Here is a 25,702-nt window from a genome sequence, read left to right as displayed (position 1 = left end):
CAAAAATAGACACATAGGTCCATCCCTTACTATTCCATCAGTTAAACATTACATAGTGTCAAATATCATCATGTATTTCTGAGGTCATTCTTAGGTAACCAAACGATTCCCCATGGTGACATTCTCACATGGACAGCAAACAGATAATTCAAATATTTTTCCAATGACGGCATTCTCTAATGATGATTTTATTCTGTAGAATGATCTAAAAAATACACAAAAATGATACTTTTGATATTATGCAATGTTTAACTGACAATTACTAACGGATGGACCCAAATATCTATTTTTGAAAGTTTAAGGTACTCAAGTATTGCAATTAAAAATTCATGATAGCTATCTGTCACTACCCTCAAAGTATAGGGTACCTATCTGTAATTTATCCAAAAAAAACCGGGGAAGAGTGGCCATAGACAAGTGGGTGGACTGTTATGTATTATATAAACATGTTGCTACTGTTTATATAATAGAACCTGTGGGGTATTTTTGGTATCATAAAAACCTTTGGAGTAAGGTATTAACAGTTCTAAATGGTCTATTAATAGTAGTCCTGTATATGTAATATGGGGCCGGTCAATAGATATGTATAAATAGTGCAAATTTTGCATTTCAAAAATTGATGCAAGATTTACATAATTACATCACCTTTTTCTTACCTCAATTTTCTCTCTCTCATAGTGGAGACCAAATCATCTTGCCTCCTATCTCACTCCAAAACAAATAATCTCCTCCTACCTCCATTCTAAACCACATCATTTTACTTCTTATTTTACATTACAAACAAATAGGACAATGTTAAATCTGAAGCAAATTTAAGCCAAAATTTACACTCAGCCTGTTTGCACTCCAATGCATTTACACAAGTGCAAATGAAATTTGCACCTCCACCAACAGACAATGGATCCTCTTGAATCAGCTCAGCTGCTGGCCTACTGCCTTGTTAGTTCAAAGGTTGATCATTCGCGGAACCTCCCTGGCATGAATTAAATTCATGCTCTGATAGTGAAAGAGTCTCTCTCTCTCTCACATACACAACTATACTGAATTAAGTCCTAGTCAATTAATTGGGTCGCCTACAGTAATTAGGGGTTTTAATAGAGAGCAACTATAAACTAATATATATTTTAATTGTTTAACCAAAGTAATCATACATTTAATCACATAGCATATTTGGTGCTAAAGAGGATCAAGACCTGGACCCACTATTTCATGGGTCCCATTTACAAAAGTTCCTACTCATACAATCAACTTGATCAGATTGACTTTTAACCATCTAATATCCTTGTCATGAGCTCTCTCTCTGCTTTTCTTCATCTTCTTCTTAAATCCTGCCAAAACAGTCTTTGCCATGTTCCTACTTTCAACCTTCTATATTTTCAGCCCATCCCACAAAAAAAAAACCAGATTTTCAGCCTATAAAATCTCTATGGTGGGGCCTATTGCTGCTAGCCCAATCGTCTGAAGATGGGCCACATGGAAAATTAAGGCCCAGAACAGGCTATGACGTCCTCTGGGCCCTGGCCCAGACGAGGATTTTGCCTTCTCTTCTGTGCGGTGCCACTGTTTCAGTGGGACATGGTGCCACCCAGAAACAAGAAGGAACCGACGAGGAAATGATAAAGTAAGAAAGCTATTTTGTTTTTCTCCTCAGTAGTCGTTGACCCACATGCAGTTCATCGATGCTCCACGCTATTGTCCACAAGTTTTCCCTCTTGCTCTCTTTAATTTTGCATTCTTTATGACGTAATTTGAAAGAGCTGATATCAATTTGTAATTTTTAAATTCTCTCTCTGGTATGATATCTGTAACAACTCTCCAACCATCTTATCTCCTCCTCTCTGTCTCTCTCTTTCTCTCTCTCCCTCTTCTTGATCCATTCTCAAACCAGACAGATAATCAGGTGTTCACAGAAATTACAGAGAGAGAGAGAAATGGGGTTTGAACTGTTGCTTCTAACAATGGTGCTTCTGTGCTCTGCAGCTAATTACAGTGCAGTCTCAGCCGCCAGCAACACCTCTACATGCCCCATGGACATGGGCTATGTGGAAAGAGTCCCATGGGACTCCTCATCGTGCTCGAGCTTCCCAAGGAACAACACCAACTGCTGCCAGACTCTGCTCAGCCTCTTCGGCATCGCTCTGGCTGTACGCCTCAAGGAGACCTCCCTCTTCCAGCTCCCCGACATCCCCACTTCCTCTGCCTGCATATCCGACTTCCAGTCCAAGCTGGATTCTCTGTCTCTCCCTTCTGATCTCGCCTCAGTCTGCTTCAGCCCGAGCCAGTTCGTTGCAAGCCACCAACTCTGTGCCGGTATTAATACTAAACAAGACTGGCTCGGCAAGCTTGGGCCCTCCACTGCACTCGACACGGCGTGTCAATCCGATCTCAGCATCGGCACCGCCTGCGATGCCTGCGTCGCTGCTGGGTTCAAAGTTCAGGCCAGACTAGTTTCCATCGATGGCAATAAAACCCATTCCGTTGAATGCTTCTATTTCACAATTCTCTATGCTGCTGCCTTTGTGAATGAGTATGGACCCGAGAGCACGCGAGCTGCCTGTATATTTGGGCTGCCACTGGCCATATCTACAGATAGCAAGAAACACTCGGCTCTTGTTTTCGCCTTGACTGGTGCTGGAACTGCTGCTTTCCTTATGTCTTGCTTTCTGGGTCTGTATCTCTGGTTCAAGCGGTGGAGGAGGAGCGCGGCTAATTTGGAGGAGACCAGCTCCAAGCGCCGGCTGCGACCCAACACTGTGTCAATCTGGTTCAAGATCGGGGAGCTTGAGAAGGCTACAGATAATTTCTCACAGAAGAATATGATTGGACGTGGTGGATTCGGTGTTGTTTACAAGGGGACCTTATCAGATGGAACTCCTGTTGCTGTGAAGAAGATCATAGAATCAGATTTTCAAGGGGATGCAGAGTTCTGCAATGAAGTTGACATCATTAGCAATTTGAAGCACCGGAATCTGGTCCCCCTCAGAGGCTGCTGTGTGGCTGATGAGACCGATGAAGAGAGAGGAAAACAGAGGTATCTTGTGTATGAATTCATGCCCAACGGGAACCTTGATGATCATCTCTTCCACCCATTCAGTGATCATAGCAATAGTAGCCGGCAATCTCTCAGTTGGCCTCAGAGAAAGAGCATAATCTTGGATGTGGCCAAGGGGCTTGCCTACCTGCACTATGGGGTGAAGCCTGCAATATATCACAGAGACATCAAGGCCACCAACATACTGTTGGATGCAGATATGAGAGCAAGGGTGGCAGACTTTGGACTGGTCAGGCAGAGCAGAGAAGGGGAGTCTCATCTCACCACCAGAGTTGCTGGAACACATGGCTATCTGGCTCCTGAGTATGCTCTCTATGGACAGCTGACTGAGAAGAGTGATGTTTACAGCTTTGGGGTGGTGATTCTAGAGATAATGTGTGGGAGGAGAGCACTTGACACATCTTCAGGATCACCAAGAGCATTCCTGATTACTGACTGGGCTTGGACACTGGTGAAAGCAGGAAGGGTAGAAGAAGCTCTGGATCCATGGATGCTGAAAGATGGGGACTCTACCAATTCCTACCCCAAGGGGATCATGGAGAGGTTTGTGTTAGTTGGAATTCTGTGTGCTCATGTTATGGTAGCTCTGAGGCCTACAATTTTGGAAGCACTCAGGATGTTGGAAGGAGACATTGAGGTTCCTCCAATTCCAGATAGGCCGTTGCCCCTGGGCCATCCCTCTGTTTTCACAGATCGAAACGCTTTCAGTATATCACCCTGCCTGAGTGGCCCTGTGCTCAACTCAGGGGACATGCTCAGGTAATTAAATAGACAAGGAATTCTTGTGAAATTCATTATTATTATTTTTTTATTTGCGAAGGGATAAGACCAGACGCTTAAGTTCATGGCAACCGCTCATTCCAGGTGACTGAAATTAGCATTCTGTACATATTGAGATTCAACGTTGAGTGTTTTCTTTTGCTAGCCACTTCAACTATACTTGAGTATTCACTTCCAAAATGATGGATCTACTTATTCTGATTCCAAGATATCAAGCTTTTCTCAGAAGGGTTTTTGAATTAGTTGCAGAGAGACATTTAGCAGTAGTGGATTCATATCGTATTCTTGGAGAACGACAGTACTAGTCTACTAGAGATGAGTCATATGATTGTAATATTCTTCCCTCTGATGCATTTCTGCATTCAGCCTTGTACATATTTTTTCTCGACAATGTTTAAATAGGAAAAATTTGGTAATTTCTTTGCTTAAATAATCAGTAGCACTCTGTGTGTGTGTGTGCGTGCATATACGGGCATTAATCAGAGGGAAGGAGTACCAAGATACAATTACAATTTAATCAGCATTGCTTTCATTTGCAATTTGATCATCATCAGCACTTTTTGTTAAGGTATTAGTTGTATATCTTGTTGAGATTCAACAATCAAACGCCTCAACCCAATTGTCCAAGCAACCATAGGATCTTAGTATAGGCATTATCATACAAGTATGACTTAGTATTGGAGATTAAAATCAAATGAGACAGAAAGTCGAGCAATGACCTATTTTCTAGATACTCTTTCACGCCCATCAGTTCCTTGATTGTCTCGGGCAGATTCATCGATGTTTTGCTTAATCCAACCTGACATGAAGGTTGGGTGTTGCTTCCATTTGATAGAACTTGGCTCATAACTTTATTCTGCAGCCCTGGGTATTCTTGTTTGGGATATGGGGTGATTGAGTTTTCTAAAAGGAACACCGAACACATGCTTGGAAACAACCCTTGGGGAGGGTGGAGTAATAGTTGTGGGGATTTGTCTAGCAAAGATACAATTTACTGCACGACTGATGAAGCTTATGAGACATTGTGAAGTCATGGGCATAACCACTTCTATCAGTGAAGCTCTTTGGCCTTTGGGCATAAGAAACAGGCGTGAAATCACTATTTATTAGCACTTAAATGAGACAACAAAGGCTAGAAAAATTAAGCCTCTTCTGAAATGTTAAATGAGTACTAGTACATTCTTACCAAGAAAAGAGTAAGTACAACACTATTAGTACATAATACATTGTGAAACGATGGTATGGATTTATAGTGCTGCATTTGACAAGAACATCCAACAGCAACAAGATGGGCTGTCCATTGGTCCAGAGTGTAGGGATATGCTTGAGGTTCAAACCCATCTACAGATGACTCCAGGCAGTTGGGGAAGTATGGATGTTCAAAATCGCATTCGTTTGACATCATTCTCTGGGACACTTGCATCACTCCCATTTCCTTTGATTGGAACCGTTGTTTGCCCTTGGCCCTGCAAAGAGATAGCTCAGCGCATTTACAGAACCTAGTCATACCCACTTAAAAGGTCTAACAGTCAATGATAATTATAATATATCCTACAGAATTATTACTGTAAAACAAGTGCAGGTATTGAACTGATGAAGTAAAATATTATTATAACAGAGTTGCAACTATTAGTAGTTGAATTCAAACACCACAAAAAGACAAGTTGCACCCTTGAAACCACACCATCAATAGCTAATTATAAGTCTTGCAGTTTTGATTTTCAACTTGAGAAAAGGTAAAACATTTGTATATGCAAAAAGCCGTTTATCATGTACAAGGTCCATAATAAAATTCGACCGTTGACAGGGATTTAACCCCATTGCTTGTGATAGGGCCACTCACCACTATACTACAATGATCCGATGTTTCATCAGGAACGATTGCATATCTCTCTGATGGTGAAACCCAAATCTTCCCTGCTCACACAGAACAATAAGGGTGAGTAAATTCAACACAGTTAAAGCATATAAGAAAGGACCACTTCATTTGTTGAACAGGGAAAGAAGATTTGCAGAATACCTGATAAAGGCTCAACTTTTGAGGATGGTATTTGTTGGCAACTAGTTCCATCAGCACTCAAAGCCTCTATGAGCTTTGGAACATTTCTGGAGTTTCCAGAAATAAATGCATTAGGTCAAATTATTTACATAAAACAAATAAAATTTTGCAAAAACTCAATTGGTGGCATCTGTGCCCATTTCTATTTTAATTTTCAAACAACAGAGAGGTAAATCAAAATTTCAAGTTAAAATCAGAGAACCACTACCTCATGCTGTTGTATCCCTTGTAGTAGGTAGTTGGTCAGAATCACAAGTACAAGAATACCATCATATGAAAGAGATAAAAGGTGCAGAAGAGTGACTTCCAAGAGGGAAAAAAGACCTTGAATGCATGAAAACCCTAATGAAGAACTCTTGCCTCTTAGGTCTAATGAAATAGAGATAGGAAATAAACTTGGAGGATAGACATACACCAAGGTGCTTGGTGACCCAATTTCAGTTTCAAAGGATTCCTTCTTCTCAATGATATAAAATGCTATACTTTAGATGCACCATACTGGCATATGATTGATTAGGGAAATTAGAAAATTTGGTACAATTAGGGTTTAAGATCAAAGGGAAAGTGAAACAGAAAGATTTAGGATTTAGGTGGGCTTAGGGTTAATTTGGTTCATGACCTCCCCCCTGGTGGAAAGATTTGGTTCAGATCTGATTTATTGTTTCTAAAACCATAAAGCAATGCCACATTCATAAACGGTAAAATTATTTCAATTTGAAGCATCAAGATTGACACGATTTTACCCACGAAAGAGATGAGAGATGTATTTGCAGTGAAAAGCGATCAAATAGTGACTCAATTTCAGACATCAATCATATTGAGAAAAGCAATTACCTATCAAGAGGATCTCCATGTCCAAGTTGTCCATTTGTACCCCTTCCCCAAGAGAAAACGTTTTGCCTTTCTGTAACAGCTAGTGTATGCCTCCATCCACAAGAGATCTGCACCACTTTCTGCTAGGAAGCCCAGCAACAATTATGAAAAATTAAAGGAAAATAAAACCACACATCCACCTCAAATGAGAAGTCAAAAACAAAAAACAAAAAATAATCATGGAGCTCAGTATTCAAACCCAACAGCCTACTTGAACCACTTTATGCCTTTAGGAAGCTAGGAAAACAGGAATGCACCTGTTCATCTGGAAATTTTACTTGCACTGGAGAGCAGTGATCAACATTATCACCAACACCAACTTGCCCGAACTGTTTAAGAGAATACACGGAAAATATTAAAAACAACCAACCAGAATTTGTAAGGGAGAAAAAGAATGGTCAATACATTTTTGAACTCAATACTTTAGAATCAGTAATGGGTAAAGATATCCTAAATCAAATATGTCCAACTTGCCAATGAAGAAAAGCTTTGAGCAAACCATAAAGAATATCTTTTCTTGCATTGTAAAACATGAGAAAATAATTATGACTCTGTACAAGCAAGTAGCATCCATTTGGCTTCCGATACATATTTGTTTGGTGCATTCCATTAAAAGAAAATCTTTTTTTTTCTCCTTTAGCACCTTCCTTGACATGAGATTTCATAGAATATATGCCAAGCCATTGGTGTATGACAATAGAGTCACAAAATTCTTTATTTTTGATGCAGGTATGAAACAAGGGAAAGAAAGCATGAAAGATCTTTTTAGATTTCTGCACCAGTGACAGTTTTATAATTTTGGTCGGTTCAACTTATGGTTACTTTAAGATTTTCAAAAGTTATTTTCTATTTTATTGGCATCTTCAGAATGCGGTTAACTGTCTTAGAGGGTCAAAGTCATTTAAAGAGTTTTATTAGAGTGTTTTAGAATTTTGAAAAGATAAAGATGTCATCACGTCACTTTTCTTTCAGCCTATTTTTCAGAGGTTAAAACCTGTCTGCTTTGTGTTATCTTGATGTCAGTAAATAGGCTGTTAAGTTATCTATCCAATGACACCAAGATCATGTAAACCTGACATATTTTGAATGATTTATGTCCATTTTAGCAAGGTTTAAATCTTGACAGGATTAGAATGTTTCAATTTTTGGGTGTCTAAGTTGCATTTGGTTTGTTAGTTTTAGTAGGGTTAGTAATGGGTATTTAGAGTTGGTTCAAGAATTAAAGTCCATATCTGAGCATCCCTATGGGTTATATGAGTTTCTTAGTTGTAAAGCAATTAAAGGGAATCTGAACCTTATGGTTGAGTCTGGTTCTCTCTCTCTCTCTCTCTCTCTCTCTCTCTCTCCACCCCCAGTTCTGTATGTTTTTATTAAAAATTTTCTTTCCTTTTCCCCACTTCTTAAACAATTCACTCTCGGAATCTAGTTTCCTGCTCATTCTTTGGTGGACAGCAAGCTGCTTACTTGCTTCTCCATTTCTGTTCATAACTGATCACTCGAATTTCTCTAACCATAGAAAGCCCACCACCACATCTGAAAGTAGTAGGACACCTGCCTTTCGATCTTGTAGGTATATTTTTCAATAATTTAAGTTTTATATGAGTATCATATGTGTTGACATCTTTAAAGAAAGGAAGATATTTCAAGGAAAAGTTCAAGCCTAATCACACCTACACCATTCATGCCTTCTCCTGGCTTTTTTTTATTCTTCTTCCCTTTTCTGAGAGCAAATCTGATTAAAATTAGAGATCTCATATTGTCAAGGTATAAAAGAGCACTACCACCTGTCCCAACTCCCATGGTTGATGTGATTGTGTAGTTGAGGGTAGGAATACCTCAATATCTATATGTTTCTTCATGATTAGGAGTTGTGACCCTCAAAAATAAGGGATAAGCTCATGTTTTGAAGAGACTTTCCTAGAGTCTTTCTGTACACTCAGTTTGATGTGGTCCTGACTGAAGGTCATTTGAATGCTTTAGAATGATGAATTCATTCTTCTTATTTCAGTTTCAGAGAGTTTCTTTATGAATTCTGCAATAGCCTCATCAGAGGAAACAAAAGGAGACTGCAAGTTATAAAATATAAATACATGAATATTATCCAGGTCAGTTTCAGGTTGCAGATATGGATAAAATAGCTTGTAAGATTGAGCAAGGACTACATGCTTGTATATCATTAACAAGAAGAGGTAAGTGAGCCTATATAACTAGCTTCTAGAGCCTTCGAAATTTGATAAACAATTACTTTTTCCATCAGAAACATTCACAATAATTGAGAGTAGATAAAGAAAAATTCAATCAATGCCAATTCAAAAAGAATCCTGAAATCAAAACCATTTAAATCTATCTCAACATGTATATATATATATATATATATATATATATATATATATAACTTAACTCTTTTAAGAAAATATCATGCAAAGTTCTGTAATTGTAGTACAAGAGGAAAAATGATAATAGAGACACAGAAATGAGAAGTTTGGACCTTATTCCATCCCCAGCCATATAATTTTCCATCAGATGTGAGTGCCATAGTGTGTCGCCAACCACCTGATATCTGAAAAGAGTCGGTAAACAAAGTTGAGTAAACTGTGACTACATAAACTGCAACAACTTGTGAGCTAATCTAATGGATTGGGCAAGCATGCGTGCGTCTATATCCATGCCAATCCACACCCATGCCACAATGTCCATATCCATAAGCAAATCCAGTTGACATAGGTTTTTTATTTATATTCTGAAATAATCTTATGTTCTTTATATTATAAATACAATAAGCTGATAACACTTATAAAAAAAATGTAATAAGCTAATAACATGATCTACAAAACACAATTGAATCAATAAATAAGTTACCACCAGACATGTCAAATAGCACCAAGCAATAAATACTTAAGCTTATACAGTATCTTAAACTGATAATTTATTTTAAATTAATAATATATTACTTTTAACAAATCAAACAGTTTTATAAAACAGAGATAATGTGTTGGGTTATAAATTATGTATCTACCATTTTATGCATTTAGGTAAAACTAAACCTTTTTACACAATTCAGGAATTTTCTCATTATTCCAGTATTTTTTTTTTGACAAGTATAGTGTGTTTATTTGTAGGTCCCATTAATAGTCTCTAGGCTATTATTTTGAACAGAAACAGTCCAACCCAGTGGATGTTGCCCATAGAATTAAAGAAGGGTGGTTGAGGTGGAGAGATACATCTAGTGTGCTGAGTGCTGTGTGACTGGTGAATGAGACGAAATGTAAAATCTAATAAGATGACTGTAAGAAACAAGCAGACCTGAGAAATTAAATCATTACGCAGAGCTTCCAACTGGTGAGGAACAAGGTGATCCTCAAAGTCTCCATGTCCTAGCTGACCATATTTGCTCCATCCATAAGTATATAAAGCCCCAGATGAGGATACTGATATTGTGTGCCGCCATCCACATGCAACCAGAACCATCCTCTCACCCTAATAGAATTAAAATTTTACAAATGAGTAGACAGAGAAAAATGATTCCACAAGAACATGTAAAATAAGCAAGCAGATAGAGTGGAAACAACTTCCACATTAATCATCTAAATAGGGAGAACATGAAATTAGTCACCATTATCATTTATTTACATATAGTGATGCATGTATGCATTCCTTTACCACATGTGATATGTGAGAAATGAAAGAGTACCATATTATAAGAAACTAAAAACATACTTAGGGTATTTTTTGTTTGAAGGAAAAAGTAGGAAAAAGAAAGGAAAAAGGTAGGGAAACCTATACAAACCGAACATAGCCTTAATTTCCAATAATTACTTGATGTGAAATCTCAATTTAAATATAAAATTTCCTTATTAAGCTTTTCAATCTATTTATACTACAATATGGGCAAATTTGTTGATACTACATACTTATCCGAAATTAAATTTGTGGTTGATCTCATAGTCTTGCATGTTACATTTGACTGTTACTTCTTAAGAAACTTATCTAGGTAGATTGATACTTCCAATAGCTTAAATTACAGATCCAATTTAAAGACCCCAGCCTTACATCCAAATTACTGAGAATCAGTAAGTTTATGATACTTTACATAGATTTTTCCCCTTTGGGTGTGGTGACAGATAGAGACTCATATAAAAGGAGGAAAGGAGATGTGCTACAAGATGGACAAAACCCTTGTAAACAAACCAGGCTATCCCAGAATGAGATACAATAGAAAATCTGCACCTATGGGATAAAATAGAAAATCCAAAATCCCAGTCCTAACATGATCCCATTCCTATAACCTCACAAAGTACTAAAGGATACTCCCAAAACAATAAATATCATCACATCCTCACCTAGTCTACCAGACACCAGAATGATTGGCCTCAATCATACTGCACACTGCACCATATCTAACCAGCAATCAAACAAAGCATAAACAGCACAACACCATTGCCCTACCACCAAAAGTAGGCAAAATAGATCAGTGAAGATCTTGCTCTAAAACTCCATCCTTTTCCCTGCCTCTCCCTCCGATTTACCTCCCTGATGCCCCTCCCATGGTATGCATCTCTGACACCATGGTGATGTTTTTATATCCATCATCCACTTGAACAGACTCCACATCCCAACCTCAGGTTTCCTTCATCCTTGACTTGGGTACCCTGATTTCTTCTGAAACAGTCCTAACATGATCCCATTCCTACAACCTCACAAAGTACTTATCTGCATTTACTTCTCCCTATAGGAATACTAAACCAACTTTTCGCTGATCTTCAGTCTTTCCCTATGCTACACCCAGAAACAGTACCCTAAACTCAGATCAGCAGCTGCATTCTGAAATTACTCACGATCTGCTTCTATACACCATATGTATAAAACTTCACTATTGATATGGACTTGATGGATGTTCATACAAGTTCAATCCACCAGTGCTGAGATTGTCTTGCACTTTTGATCTAAATCCTGGACAGAAGAGGGTTCTATCAGGGTAGCAGTAGGCATAAGACTTTTTCCAAATCCTTATGAACATGGGTCCTGAATCATCATTTTGCACTCCAAGTAGTTAGAAATGATTTGAGGGCTCATAGTTTAACAATGTACATGGCACTGACTTGAGCAGAATGGTGGAAGAACATGATTCAACCCATATAGTTTGCATAAAGCTTTGTTGAATTAAGGTGAGTACCCATGTACAACAAACCACTATACAAGATAGATGTAAACAAAAAATAATGAACCCGTTGCAAATATAAGCTTCTTATGGAAATAAAGATTTGCTATGCATTCCATCCCAATTACCATCCTCTCCCAAAACTAAACTTCCAGCAATAGACTTCAACTGCCCAATAAATTCATTGCATGACAATGAGGCAAAAGGTCATAAACAGCCTGATCTTTTTTAACGTGTATGAAAGCATCCAAAGACCACTTACCTTATTCCTCATCTGACTGCATATGAAAATCCCCTTCAGTTGATGTAGCTATCGTGGAGACCAATAAGAAAATATCATAACCTCATCCATGGTAGAAATTTAATCCAGGTCACCAATTGGATTGATATAGCCCAAACAATATCTCCTTCATTATTAGACATGAAGATCCCAGTTTATGTGGGTTCAGGATTGCTCATGGAACTACCATAAAATCTCAGTCTGTACCCTATGCCAAAAGGTTCACCATAGGCCACAGTGTCCTCCTGTGAAGGGGATGACAAAGACTTTAAGATTGCAAGTAAATCTCTGCAAATTTCCTCCCACCTGACACCCCTGAAATTCCTTTGAGCCACAACCCCAAAAACAGCCAATAACGTAACTCTTTCATGAATAAGAGGCTGAGTTAAAGATTTGTTTTAAAAATTTCCTCTATTTGTCCCTTCACATAGATATCACATAACTGTATGACTAAACTTCCATAGAGTCCACAGTACTCCACAGTAAGACATCCTAGTTTTAGAACTCAATTTTTTTTTCTTTTTGGATTTCTCTTACTGGATCATTCATCAATTTCTTCTCAAAAGTGCCACATTGAAAAGAAACAAAATTAAGGTGTTTTTTTTGTTGTCTAACCTTTCACAACTCAATAATCCAGTTGGTTTCATCAGATCACTCATCAATGTTCATCTTCCTGAAGATACCACATGAAAATAAACAATATTAAGCTGTTTTCCAGTAAGATTGGCATAAGGATTCCAGTGATCCTTAATTCCATTCCTCCCTCCAAAAAAGATAAAAGGTGTTCCTACTCCTGTCTTGTTTTGATAAGGTTTATTTTAACCAGTCAGGAAATATATAAAGGTTTACAAATATAACCAGATCTCAATTTACATAAGAAGTCTAACAAGAAGCAAAGTAATAAATGCCATGTTATAGAACCCAAGATGATGATTTAGATTGTATAAATAACTCTAGATAAAAAAAAAACCATTTCACGGAGTTAGTCAACATACATCAACAGAAGAAGCTTGAGCAGGTACTAATCGATCTTTTCTGTCACCTAAACCCAAGTTCCCATATCGACCCCAGCCCCAACCATAGAGTTTGCCATCTTCTGTAATTGCAGCTGTATGCTCAGCACCAGCTGCAACCATTTTGACAGATAATCCCTGCAAAAGAACAACAAATTTAGATTTGAGCACATAAATCATTTCAAAGAAGCATCTAATATCTTTACAGCATTGACAAAATTAATGTACAAATGCAAGATGCCTTGGTAAATTTTCCTAAGTAATCAATTGGTTGGAAGGCTGATTTACTTGGTTATTCTTTGTCCTGACATCACATTTACTAATAGTGAAGTAAGAAGTTTAGGCATGTTGCTTGGTTATCACAATGGAATGCAGTACTTTGTACTTGAAATATCTTAAGGATCATGATAATCATGGTGTATTGTACTTGAAATATCTTAAGGATCATGATAATAATGTTTGGGGGCTCCTCGCCCTCCTTTCTTTATTAACACAATCATTTTACCGCTTATAAAAAAAGTCATGGTGTATTGTACAAGTCAGCTTGATATTTCATGTCAAGCAATACTCTAAAGCAAGAGTTAGATTTATGCAAATAGATGGTGTACTTTGTTTCTTGGAAAAGCAGGAGGGTGCAGACAATGAGTATAAAGCAATGGGTCATACAGTTTGAGTTACTACAATTGAAGTCTCTCTTAAATGATATAGGATTGAAAGCAAAGGAGTCTAAGTCCATGAGAGTATGAAGCTATATCATTAAAATTAGGGAACAATTAATATTGCAGTTAACCCTTTGTTTCATGAGGCCACTAAATTTATAGAAATGGATTATCATCTTTATAGAGCAGTAGGAGATGAGGAGTGATATACTGTAGTAGTATACATTGTGTTGTAGCATAACATATTCAATTTTAGTTTTGTATACTGTCATTTAAGGTCATTCTTGTTGAAAACAGATTCTCTGTATGTGCAGGGGTAAGGCTGCATATATCTGTCCCTCCCCAGACCCCACATTGGCGGGAGCCTTGTGCACTGGGCTGCCCTTTTTTAAGGGCAATCTTGTAACTTCATTTCATACTAAATTAATAATATAGGGTGTACAGTTGATAGTTCAGAAATCAGAATCTTCAGATTGATCACCTCTTCCACTGTTTACTGAACAGTACTCTATGTTCCTCTGCTCTCACTTTTCTGTCTAAGGCTGAATACCTCAGAGAAGTTACTATCTCTTCATGAGAAGAAAATAAGTGGAGAAATATCCACTTCAAATACCAAATGTGCTTTTATCTTTTAAGATCAGAAGTTGGAATGATTTCTCAGTCACAGTTAATTCAGAAAATAGAGAGCAAAATAAAAAGTGAATTCAGAAGAACAGTTGGAAGATATATTCACAAAAGCTCTTTGGAGGAGTCAGTATCAACTCCAAGCTGGAATTGATGACATACATCCAGATTGAATAGGAATTTTGGTGTGTGATGTGTTCGTTCCTACAGGTAATTTAATTCTGTTACTTTCTTATTTAGTATTTTAGGACATGAATAATATGTGCTTTCTCTCAACTATTATATATTTTCTTTCTTTTCTCTCTTTTATCTAATCCTATTTGACAGACTTTTGTTATGGTCCCGCACGTAGGATCCCGTCACGGGTCGGTCCACGGTGCGAAAGCCCTGTTTCCCCTTGCGCCTTCCCTTGCTTGCAGACCCGATTACGGAAATTGAATGGGTGATTTGTCCAAGAGACCACCCGAACTCTCCTAAGAGGGTGTTTGTCCAAGAGACCACCCAAACTCTCCTTACTCTTTTCTTGACTGGAAAACTGAATGCTCTATTTCAATTCGTAGCTCCTTAAATAGGAGATTACAGAAGAAAATTCCTAAATAAACTCAAACTCCAATTTGAACTCAAACTCCTAATTACCTACTCCTATTGGTAACTCACTCTTACTTAAGATAAGATAAAGATGAGATTAGATAAGGATAAGGGATAAGGGATAAGATAAGGATAAGGTAAGCTGGCGGCGAGTTGGCTTGATGAGTCCAGATAAGGATGGGCCCACCCCTATGATCTGTCGTGTGGGCCCTGCTCTACTGCTGCTGCTGGCTGCCGCGCGGTGCGTGCGCGCAGTGCGTACGCGCGCCTCAGGGTGCCGCTGCCGTGCGCGCGCCTCATGGTGTTGCTACCGTGCGGTACCGGGTGTGTGCGCGATGCGTGCTGGCGTGCAGTGCGTGCGGTGCGCGCTGCTACCTGGTAGTGCGTGCTGCGCGCCATGGTGCCGCTGCCGTGCGGTGCCAGGCGTGTGCATGGTGCGTGCTGCCATGCGGTGCGTGCTGCTGCCTGGCGGTGCGTGCTGCGCACTATCGACGGTGCATGCTGTTGTGCAGTGCTGCCAGGCGGTGCCCACTGCTGTGTGTGCTGCTGCCTATGACGGCGCCGCGGTGCCTTGCCGGATGGTGTGACCATAACATTACACCCCTCCCGGACTACGAGCTTGTCCTCAAGCTCGTGTTCTGGATACATGGCTTGGGATTCTACGAATGGATCCAACGACTGCACACAATTTCTCAGTCCAGCAACAGTATGAACAATAGGGACTGCCCCGTCTCTCCGTGCGTCACGCTGGATTATTTGATGCCGATCCCAGCCACCTTCTTTTGTTTCCCGCTCCCAGGCATAGCCATGGCTTACAGTGATTACACGCTCTGCTGCACTCAGGCCAGCCGCAAGGACATTGAAGTGTTCCTTACCTCCTGGGTCATATAGTTTGAAGTAGTTTTGTGAAAGGTCCACATAACAGAAATCACGTACTGGACCACGACCCTGTTGTGCTCTATTGTGGATCATAAGAATGCTGTACCGGGTATGCTTACAGTAGAGGACCTCCAGAGCGGCCTTACTGAAGAGGACCATGCGTTTTAAAATATCCTCTCAGCCTTCCCCATATATTTTTTCCTCAATATTACAAAACATAGGACTGTCCATGAACACAAAATCTTTGTCATCAATATAAGCTTGGAAGAAAATTACCTCTATATCTTGCCCCTCCACCTTACATCTCTTGCACACTCCTGTTTCTTGGATTTCTGTATAGTTACCATACGGTGGTGCCACAAACATAACTTTATGTCCACGCTGAGCCAAGGCCTTCGGTAAAGCCCCAGCAACATTGCCAAGCCCACCTGCCTTCGTCAAAGGAGCGCATTCAGCAGGTTCTACTATAATGTTCGTGTCATCGTCCCTAGCCAAAAGAGGAGACTTTACAGTTTCATCCTCCGTGCGCTGATCCTTGGAATTAACTACAGCTGTAGGGGCAGCGATCTGTTGTTCGCTGCGTGCCTCTGCCCAGTCCGGACGGCGTCTGTTTGTGTTGGCGATTCCCTCCGGACTCATTTCTTTATTGGAGAGGAATGCTTCCAGCAGGCGTCGCATCTCCCGGACGTCTTCCCTGACTTCACGAACCTCCATGCTGGTTTCTGCAAGTTGGTGTTCCAGTTCGTGGACCTTGGAAGACAACTTCTCCATATCGCCCATGACGTTTGGCTCTGATACCAATTGTTATGGTCCCGCACGTAGGATCCCGTCACGGGTCGGTCCACGGTGCGAAAGCCCTGCTTCCCCTTGCGCCTTCCCTTGCTTGCAGACCCGATTACGGAAACTGAATGGGTGATTTGTCCAAGAGACCACCCGAACTCTCCTCACTCTTTTCTTGACTGGAAAACTGAATGCTCTATTTCAATTCGTAGCTCCTTAAATAGGAGATTACAGAAGAAAATTCCTAATTAAACTCAAACTCCAATTTGAACTCAAACTCCTAATTACCTACTCCTATTGGTAACTCACTCTTACTTAAGATAAGATAAAGATGAGATTAGATAAGGATAAGGGATAAGGGATAAGATAAGGATAAGGTAAGCTGGCGGCGAGTTGGCTTGATGAGTCCAGATAAGGATGGGCCCACCCCTATGATCTGTCGTGTGGGCCCTGCTCTACTGCAGCTGCTGGCTACCGCGTGGTGCGTGCGCGTAGTGCGTACGCGCGCCTCAGGGTGCCGCTGCCGTGCGCGCGCCTCATGGTGTTGCTACCGTGCGGTACCGGGTGTGTGCGCGGTGCGTGCTGGCGTGCAGTGCGTGCGGTGCGCGCTGCTACCTGGCGGTGTGTGCTGCGCGCCATGGTGCCGCTGCCGTGCGGTGCCGGGCGTGTGCATGGTGCGTGCTGCCATGCGGTGCGTGTGGTGCGTGCTGCTGCCTGGCGGTGCGTGCTGCGCACTATCGACGGTGCATGCTGCTGTGCAGTGCTGCCAGGCGGTGCCCACTGCTGTGTGTGCTGCTGCCTATGACGGTGCCGCGGTGCCTTGCCGGATGGTGTGACCATAACAACTTTCTCATGTATTAGTTTCAACTAGGCTGATATGCTTCACACAGGTCAAAGTTTGGAATAGAATGTTTCTCCAAAACTCAAAAAACAATTACTTCCCAAGAACTGGAATCTTCTAAAGTTGAAAGGGTACCTGGAATGCTTGTATTTTTTGTGGCACAAGTGAGTCCTCAGTGTGCCCAAGACCAAGTTGACCATTTTGATTCCGTCCCCAACTTCAAAAGAATAAAATGTTAATATACAAATATAACAATGCATTAAGTTAGTGCATAGTGGAAAAGTAAGAACAGATTTGCTTTTCAACATCATATTCAAACAAAGTTAGGTGAAAGATAAGAAAAACAAATAACTAAAGTACCAGAATATATGACTTAATTAAAACCATTTGTTATTAAGAATCAAGTCCAAATTAATACCCAAATCAAACCAGAATTTTCTAATGAGAATAAAAGATTTTTCCTTCAAGAACAGAAATCACAAAATTTCAACAAATAAACACAACCTGAAAAATAATTACAACCGATAAAGAATAAAAGTGACATCCAGGATTATTTGCATAAACATTTCATGCACAAGGTTTCTCCCACTTATTTCGTCATTAAAACTTTAGCACTGAACCATTCTATGTCATCAATTACAAGAACAAGAACATGTACAGAATTGTATCTAACTGACTTGCAATGAAGTCTGAGACAATCCAAAAGCAACAATTAAGAGAACAGAATGTTGCATGATAGAAGAATGGCATAGATGTTCTTCATTCTCTTCTTTATCTCCAATTATTGGGTAAGATCTGATGGATAAGCAACAGTTCCCGGTTACAAATAAAGAAAAAAACAAGATGTTAGCTCACACCAACAACAATCTCAGCCCCTCATAAGAAGAAAAAATAATAAACTTGCATAAATTACAGAAATCAGAGAAGTGAAGGCCATCAAATTCCTTCAACGTGGAGGCCCAAGAGAAAACTATTCTTTCAATCATGCCAAATTCAGCTATGCTTCCCTTTTAAATACTCTGTATTAAAAGAAAATAAAAAAGGCTTTATATGGATAATGTCACTTGAAAAGTTCCAATACAAGGTGAGTTATAGGACCATGGGCTCATGGACTAGGGTAGTGAAGGCATGGAAATCCAAAGAATCTACTATTTGATTGACAGATGGTTGGAAAACACCCCAAAACAACCTTCAAATAAAATATCCCAAAATATAGATGGGAAACCTCTCAATAAAAACCTCCTGCACCATCCCCCAAGCACTAGTGAGACCACTTCCACAAGAAAAATCCAACACATCATACATCACTACACTCCAATCATCAAAAGACAATCAAAGAGAGAAAAAAGAGATATAAAATTGATGAAAACAGAACCCTTCCAAGGAGAAAAAAAAGAAAGAAAAAAAATCGTGTCCTTCATCCCTATTTTAGAATATTAAGAATCTCAGTGGGATTAAACTCCCCAACAAGAAGGAAAGCCTCTCTTGAACTACATCACTTTTGTATATTTCCCCACAATTTTGTCTGTACTTTATTTACAGCAGATCTTTCATGGTGGAAAAGTAACACATGCTTAATGGTAAAAGAATAATTACTAAAAACAATCCAACAATCAAAGATTGATTACTTAGACCACAGGGACTAAGAATAAAGGAAAGTAATTTGAGGTTGATCCACCTTTATAGAGGCACACACACACAGAGTACCAACCTCTGCACCTCCCCATCCATAGTTACTGCCAAGCAATGACTATCTCCACAAGCAATTTGCTTTATCCTCACACCATGTAAGGCTTTGATTGATTGAGGAGTGAACAAGTCACTGGAGTTACCATGACCCAATCGTCCAAAATCACCCCTGCAGATACCAAAAAAGTTCAATATTCTCAATTTAGCAAGAGAATAAAGCATAACTGAGAATAGAATTTCTTCAGGAAACAGATTATACAGGCCATATAACTTGAACGAATTCATATTAGCCAGATAAGTTGAGTGACTCCAAACCAAGTACATTAGGCAGGTATAAAAAATGAGAAAACTACAATTTTGTGTCAGAACATCAAGGAACAGCACACCATAGGTATACATGATCCATCATTTATTAAGATTTTATTTAGTTCTTGTATAAGGTCCAAATAAGCTGAAAATAAATGTGTGGAGGAGATATGGGCAGAGACTTCATTTAACACATTATCTCCCATCTTCCGTGATTTAATACAAAGTAGATAACAGAAATACTGAGACTTATAAGAAGAATATAATGTAAAAGTTTCAGTTACTTTTTCTCAAAATAAAAAATGAAAGAGTTGTCATTTAAGCCAGGAATCTATATTTCTACATCACACTATACCACTTGGATAAACTGATTTTCAAAGAAATAAGTGTAGGCAGAACAACTTTTTTCCTTTATAATACTATGAGCAAACTGTTTTTACCTGGACTAATCACCAAAGTTCCCTTCACAATAAGAAGTCCTTTTACCCCATATCAGAGTAAAAATACATCAAGCTAGCACCCACGAATGGTTCAAGGATGAAACATGCCAATTTATAGACCTAGCAAAAAGTTGACCCAACCTACGAACCCGACCCAACCCAACCCGAAAAAACAGGGTTAGGGTCTCATATTTAGCTACCTGAATTTGAGAATGACCTGACCCGACCCAACCTGGAAAAAATTGGGTTGGGTTGGTCATGGGTCAACACGCTGACCCGATTGTAAGGTCTAATTGGGACTATTTGTGTATTCTTAGAAGCTTTCTCTCTTTCATCTTTACTATTTAGTCTTTACTCTTTATCGTTTACTCTTTGAATTGTTGAATGTTCAAGTTTTTTTATTTTATGTTTGGAAATTTTAAGGTTAATTCCTTTAATTTTGACATTTTCATGTAATTTTCTTTATTTTATAAAATTTCTGTTTTTTTAGGGATGACCCGAATTGACCCATGGGTCAACCCTAAACCGAGCATTTAGGGTTAGGGTCTAGCATTTACTGGCCCAACCCGAAATGCAACCCAACCCAAAATCAACCTGATGTGTCTTGACCCAACCCGAACCCGACCCACCCAACCCAATTGCCAGGTCTACCAATTCAAAAGATAAAAAAAAAAAAATGAAATGAATAGAGGCTGGATATCATGTATATTAGGAAAAATGAGTATCATATATATAGAGGTTTTGATAGCCTTACAAAGGTAAAAGAACCATTGACAACAAAGAATGGAAACATTAAAAGATGCTCTTAGTTAAGTTACTATCCATTATGAGATCCTTGACAAATCTATCTTGTGTCTACTTGTCTTCCCTTTAACAATACACAGTTACTTTAAGTAACTATTTACTATTTAGCATAGAATTACTCTGAAATATAATTTTGATTTTTTGAACTGTAAGGTAAAGTAATTCATTGAAATCAAAAAGACAAAATACAATAGAGCCCCTGTACAATGAGGGACTGTACAGAAAGAAAATCAAGATAAAGAGAAAACTATAAGCTTCTTACAAAAAGAAAATCAAGATAAAAAAAAAGAACAAGTATGTCTGTTTTTTGAATAATGGGTGATTTGCCAACCAATAATGTACCATTCCCAAAATCCTGTTAATTTGATTTTACAAATTCTATTAATAAATAGGAAAAAATGCTTAGGATAAATAATAATCAGACATATATAAGTTGCAAAAAGAAAAGAAACGAAAACGATTGATTGCATAACCCTCTGAAAAGAAAGTGACATTCAATAGCATAATTTGGTACTTCAGGTACAAACAACACACCATCCCCAACTATACACTTGAGACTGGGATTCAGAATATGCAATTGTATGATCAGCTCCACAAGTAACAGAAGCAACATCGTGGCCATCCAGTGCACTCATTTGGGTGGGAGAAAGTCTATCTTCAGCATCTCCATGGCCCAATTGTCCATCCTCTCCTCGTCCCCAGGAGCAAACAGCATTTCCAGCTGCAATACATTAACAGTTCACGTTGATAAATGTAAACACAATAAAAATAAGTTTCATTAAAATAGAAATTGCCTGTGCTAAATTGTTAGCTAAAAACCTAAACTACAGAACATAGAATTTATGCATGTAATAAGGATCCATTAAGTTAATATATCTTTAGATGAATGAACTAAATATGCATCCATGAAAAACTTTCAACTTTAAAAGTTTAAAACACAAAAGAAGCCATCCCTCAAATATGCAAGTGTTGGAATAGAACAAAAGGCTCACATGTCAATAGCTAGGTGGTCAAAATTCATCTTCCCCAAAGAAGTTTCTTTCTTGTTCTTTAATTAATTCAAAGAGAATTTTCTCAAAGAAATCCATCTGTTATGTTTGTGCCTTGAATTCTTTGTGGCTATCCACTTCATGAATCCGCTCCTAATTAATTTGAGAAAAAACTCGAAGGCAAAATTTCATAGTAGTTTGTGGTGGAAGCGTAGGGCTTGGGCCTTGATCCATATTCAACTTATAGGTCCGAACCAAATACTATGAGTTATGTATTTCGGGGGTTTTCTCTCTTGTATACTCAGTCTTTGTCTTGTGAGAGAAGAGTGAGACATTGGGTGTATTTGGGGTTTAGGGTTTTTTGTGAGTGAGGTTGTGAGGGCACAACTCTATATTTCTTCTCCATTTCTGATTACATAGTGGATTTCTATTCCTCCTTTGCCCATGGACATAGGCTATAAGCCGAACCACGTAAGTCTGTGTGTTCTCTGTGCTTGCTTCTCTTTATCTCTGTTTTACTTTCATTTTGGGTGCCATTCAAATCCGATTTTCTTGGGTTTTCCACAACACCACCTTTGAGATTATATAAACATTAATTTACTATTCATTGGCAACTCAGGTTGTTTCCTCTCTTAATTGTTCCATAAACTTTTCAAGGAGTGGCTAGTATTTACTGCTGTTCGAAAATCATCAATTTTGATTTCTGGAAGAAAATATTGGTATGTGGAGAGTGGATCAACATGCACCACTTTTAGCTATATTACCAGTGATGCAAATCAGTGTCGTGCACTCTTGCTTCAGTTGTACATGGGCCCTTGAATGCCCAGGTCTTAGTTATTGGAACATCAAGCTGAGGTCATACATTATTTTTTATCCCCCTCATCAAGATGCCATGTAATCTGATGTTTTAACTATAGAAGAGTTTTCATTAGTCAACTGAATAGCAAGTTCACAAGCCCACCCTAATGGTAACAAGTTACATATGAATGTAGGCAGATGGTGAAGTTGAGACAACAGAAGTAAGACAGATCAGTGATGCATACTCTCCACTATGAGAAAAAAAAGCTTCATTTTTCAGATAATTGACTTACAAAAGCAATCACCAGACACTTTTTCTGTGAAACTTGGTCCCTCTTGCACTGAATCTAAGAACTCTTACAATGCATCCATGAATATTCATGCAAAGCTTTGGCTTCATCAATTATGACCCCTAACATCAACCATCTAAGCCAACATACATTTTGGCAATTCAAAGAAGCCAATAAATTTCCTCTCTAGATAGCAGCAAGAGCAACAATTCATCCGAGTAGCATCTAACATTCCATAAACACTAAATCACTTCAGTTATAAAACAGCATTGGATGCCAACTGAAATGGAATGCAGTTTTCCATTGCATTTGAGATGCAAGTTCTTCACCTAAAATGGCCCCACTTCTGGTCGGCTGTCAAAACTGCAATGAGTTCATTTCAGAATTTCAAGAACCAAAGAGTGACTCCAATTTAGATGATGGCATTGTGGGGTTCCATTGAAACACCATGAAAAGCTAGAATCAAGTGATCCCAACTCAGACGGCATCCAAACTTGATGCGTAGAAACAAAAATCAATCACTTACCTCACATGCCATAAATTTTAAAGCAACACACAGGCCAAGAACAACAACAAGACTACATACTATAAAACATCTGAAACTTACTAAGAAGAGCAACAGAGTGGCTAGCCCCAGCCGAGATGAGCACGACTTGACGAACCGGCAAAGTGACTGCACTGTTGACTTCGTCTGCCATGTCCATCTTTGACAAAGATGTCAAGCTTTTCTCTTTCCCCCTTGTAAACTGGAGAAAAACAGAGAAACCCAGAAAGCTAAACCCAAAATTCTATCTAAATAGAGTAGTACGAGCGTGTGCAAGAGATATTTGGTGGTGTCTCTACTGCTCATAAGATACAAAGAAGAGACAGATGTATTTTTAAATGATTCTAGGGAGAGGACAAGTGCAGGTGAGCGAAGAAGACAGCCAAGAATTGAGAGTGGGGAAGTGGAAACTGAACAACATTGAAGACCGCCTTCTCTGGTTCGTGGTGGAGAAACACTGCATTGATTGCATGAGGACCCATCTTCGACGTGGACCAAAGTACGGTTCTCTGTCGTATATAAACTCTTCACCACCACCACATGCGTTCATCTCCCACTGTTTCTCTCATCTAGGAGGGCTAGATTTTTAGAAAGAATCAAGAATTCGCAGAGGGATGTAAACGTATGAGACGCCCTTCATAGATGGCGAGTACTTTATCGATTTTTCCTTCGATCCCTTATCCTTTATGAGGTTATGGCTCAACTGGTTCATATCGTCATGGTTTTTGGACCAGTCTGTGTGATTGATAACTGCAGCGAGGTTTTAAAAACTGACTCGAAACAGAACCGCTTTTTCCATCGATTTCCGTGTCGAAAAGGTTCGACGGTCTGGTCCAAAATCCAAATGGTCAATCCGTGATGTTTTTTAAATAAAAAATAAATAAAAGAAGTGGCTGGCGGTTCAACCATCTGGCCAACGGTTCACTAATTGATTTTTTTTGAAATTCCAGGCTAGATGCAAACGGAACTGGATGGGTGACTGGTTAACCGATGGTTTTAATACCGTGCTCTGCATTGATTGATGGTGATAAGGTGGGGTGTTCCATGGACCATATATGGACTGGACCTGGGCCAACTTTAGCCTGGTTCATGACCTTAGCCCGGTTGATTATCTATAAGGGATAGGGCTGCAAACGAATCAGATCAGATTCAGAAAAGGGTATATCCGACCCCCATTCGATAAGAAACCTGACTGATCCAAATCTGATAAGAATTTACCGGATTTTCAAGATTATGATTCGAATTGAAATATCTTATCGGATATCCGATTCGATTTGAATTGTTAATATAATATTCGAATTTGATGCGATAACTAAACGGATCAATTTTTCCTATTCAATCTGATTTGTTATGTTAGGATGAAGGAAGATATCCAAATCCGGCTCTTACAGGGTCGAATTCGGATTCGAACAGGGTCTGATCCAACTTATTTGCAGCCCTACATAAAGACTGAACCCGCAGGTACAGCCCCCCATTGGACTAGTTCAAGCTGTACCTGGGCCCAAAAGTCCAGAACCAGTTTAATATAGTGGGCTTTTGAATATAAACCTGGAGCTTGGAAAAGTCCATCTCCCAACTTGCCTTGCAGGCTGCAAATGGTTCAAATACATTTTCCACCCAAACTGAGTTAGTCTTGTTATTTTCAGTGCGTTCCAACAAGAAACTGAGAAAGTTTGGCATCAGTTACAAGCTAGCATTCTCTGAACCGAGATGAAGATGGAGCTGAAATAGGATTTGTGTGCATCTTCTATGAAGACTATAATATTGTAAGAAATGGAACACAAAGCAGTAGCTCAGGCCCAACCCATTTGGTTGCAGAGGTAGCACATGGCCAGGAACAGAAGAGATGAACAAAGTCTGCTCACTAGGGATAGGGAATGTGAGTGGATGATATCATCAAGATATGAAAAAGGTCTGTTCACCCACTAATTCTTGTTGTGAGGTACCATTATTCCAATTCTGATTACAATTCTTATGTGAACCAGACAGATTATGGGAATAGATCATTCCGATTCCAATTCCAACTGCAAATCCTCCATAGAATTACTTCATTTTAGGTTCTAAAACTAAAATATCTCCTTTTACATGTGTAGAAGAGAGTGGATGTGTTCCCACTGACTTAAGTATGGATTGTATTCTTCTAGTATTAATAAATTAGTAGTTAATGACCACCCAGTACTAAGTATTTTGTTTGAGACCCACTATCCATGTGGTAAATTTAGGTTAGCTTTTTTATTGATTTGGAGAATAGATTAG

The 25,702-nt window shown here is 39.1% G+C and overlaps 2 protein-coding genes across 4 annotated transcripts; one reads left to right on the top strand and one right to left on the bottom strand.

Annotated features, from left to right (window-relative positions):
* Window positions 1–1,556: 1,556 nt before the first annotated feature.
* On the top strand, window positions 1,557–17,022 carry LOC104606662 (putative receptor-like protein kinase At1g11050). 3 transcript variants are annotated; one of them, XM_088887548.1, is made up of 2 exons: window positions 1,557–3,811; window positions 14,189–17,022. In XM_088887548.1, exons 1-2 carry the CDS (start codon window positions 1,932–1,934, stop codon window positions 14,307–14,309), a joined length of 2,001 nt encoding a protein of 666 aa, XP_088743674.1. In that variant the 5' UTR covers window positions 1,557–1,931; the 3' UTR covers window positions 14,310–17,022. The 3 variants fall into 3 exon arrangements, with proteins under 3 accessions (XP_088743674.1, XP_088743675.1, XP_010270275.1); XM_088887549.1 differs by lacking the exon at window positions 14,189–17,022 and adding an exon at window positions 7,494–7,548 and having other exon boundaries at window positions 1,564–3,811; XM_010271973.3 differs by lacking the exon at window positions 14,189–17,022 and having other exon boundaries at window positions 1,623–4,266.
* On the bottom strand, window positions 4,903–24,142 carry LOC104606663 (ultraviolet-B receptor UVR8). The gene is made up of 12 exons (XM_010271974.3): window positions 23,510–24,142; window positions 21,360–21,546; window positions 19,298–19,444; window positions 17,722–17,803; window positions 13,198–13,353; window positions 10,068–10,241; window positions 9,253–9,324; window positions 7,022–7,093; window positions 6,726–6,844; window positions 5,853–5,938; window positions 5,676–5,749; window positions 4,903–5,298 (listed from the first exon to the last, which is right to left on the bottom strand). Exons 1-12 carry the CDS (start codon window positions 23,604–23,606, stop codon window positions 5,212–5,214), a joined length of 1,353 nt encoding a protein of 450 aa, XP_010270276.1. The 5' UTR covers window positions 23,607–24,142; the 3' UTR covers window positions 4,903–5,211.
* Between the last annotated feature and the right edge of the window lie 1,560 nt (window positions 24,143–25,702).

Source organism: Nelumbo nucifera, chromosome 5 (assembly GCF_055504915.1).
Source record: "Nelumbo nucifera cultivar China Antique chromosome 5, China Antique-T2T, whole genome shotgun sequence".
In the NCBI taxonomy this organism is placed as follows: domain Eukaryota; kingdom Viridiplantae; phylum Streptophyta; class Magnoliopsida; order Proteales; family Nelumbonaceae; genus Nelumbo; species Nelumbo nucifera.
The sequence above is the reverse complement of the archived record's forward strand: the minus strand, read 5'-3'. Positions and strand labels throughout refer to the sequence as shown.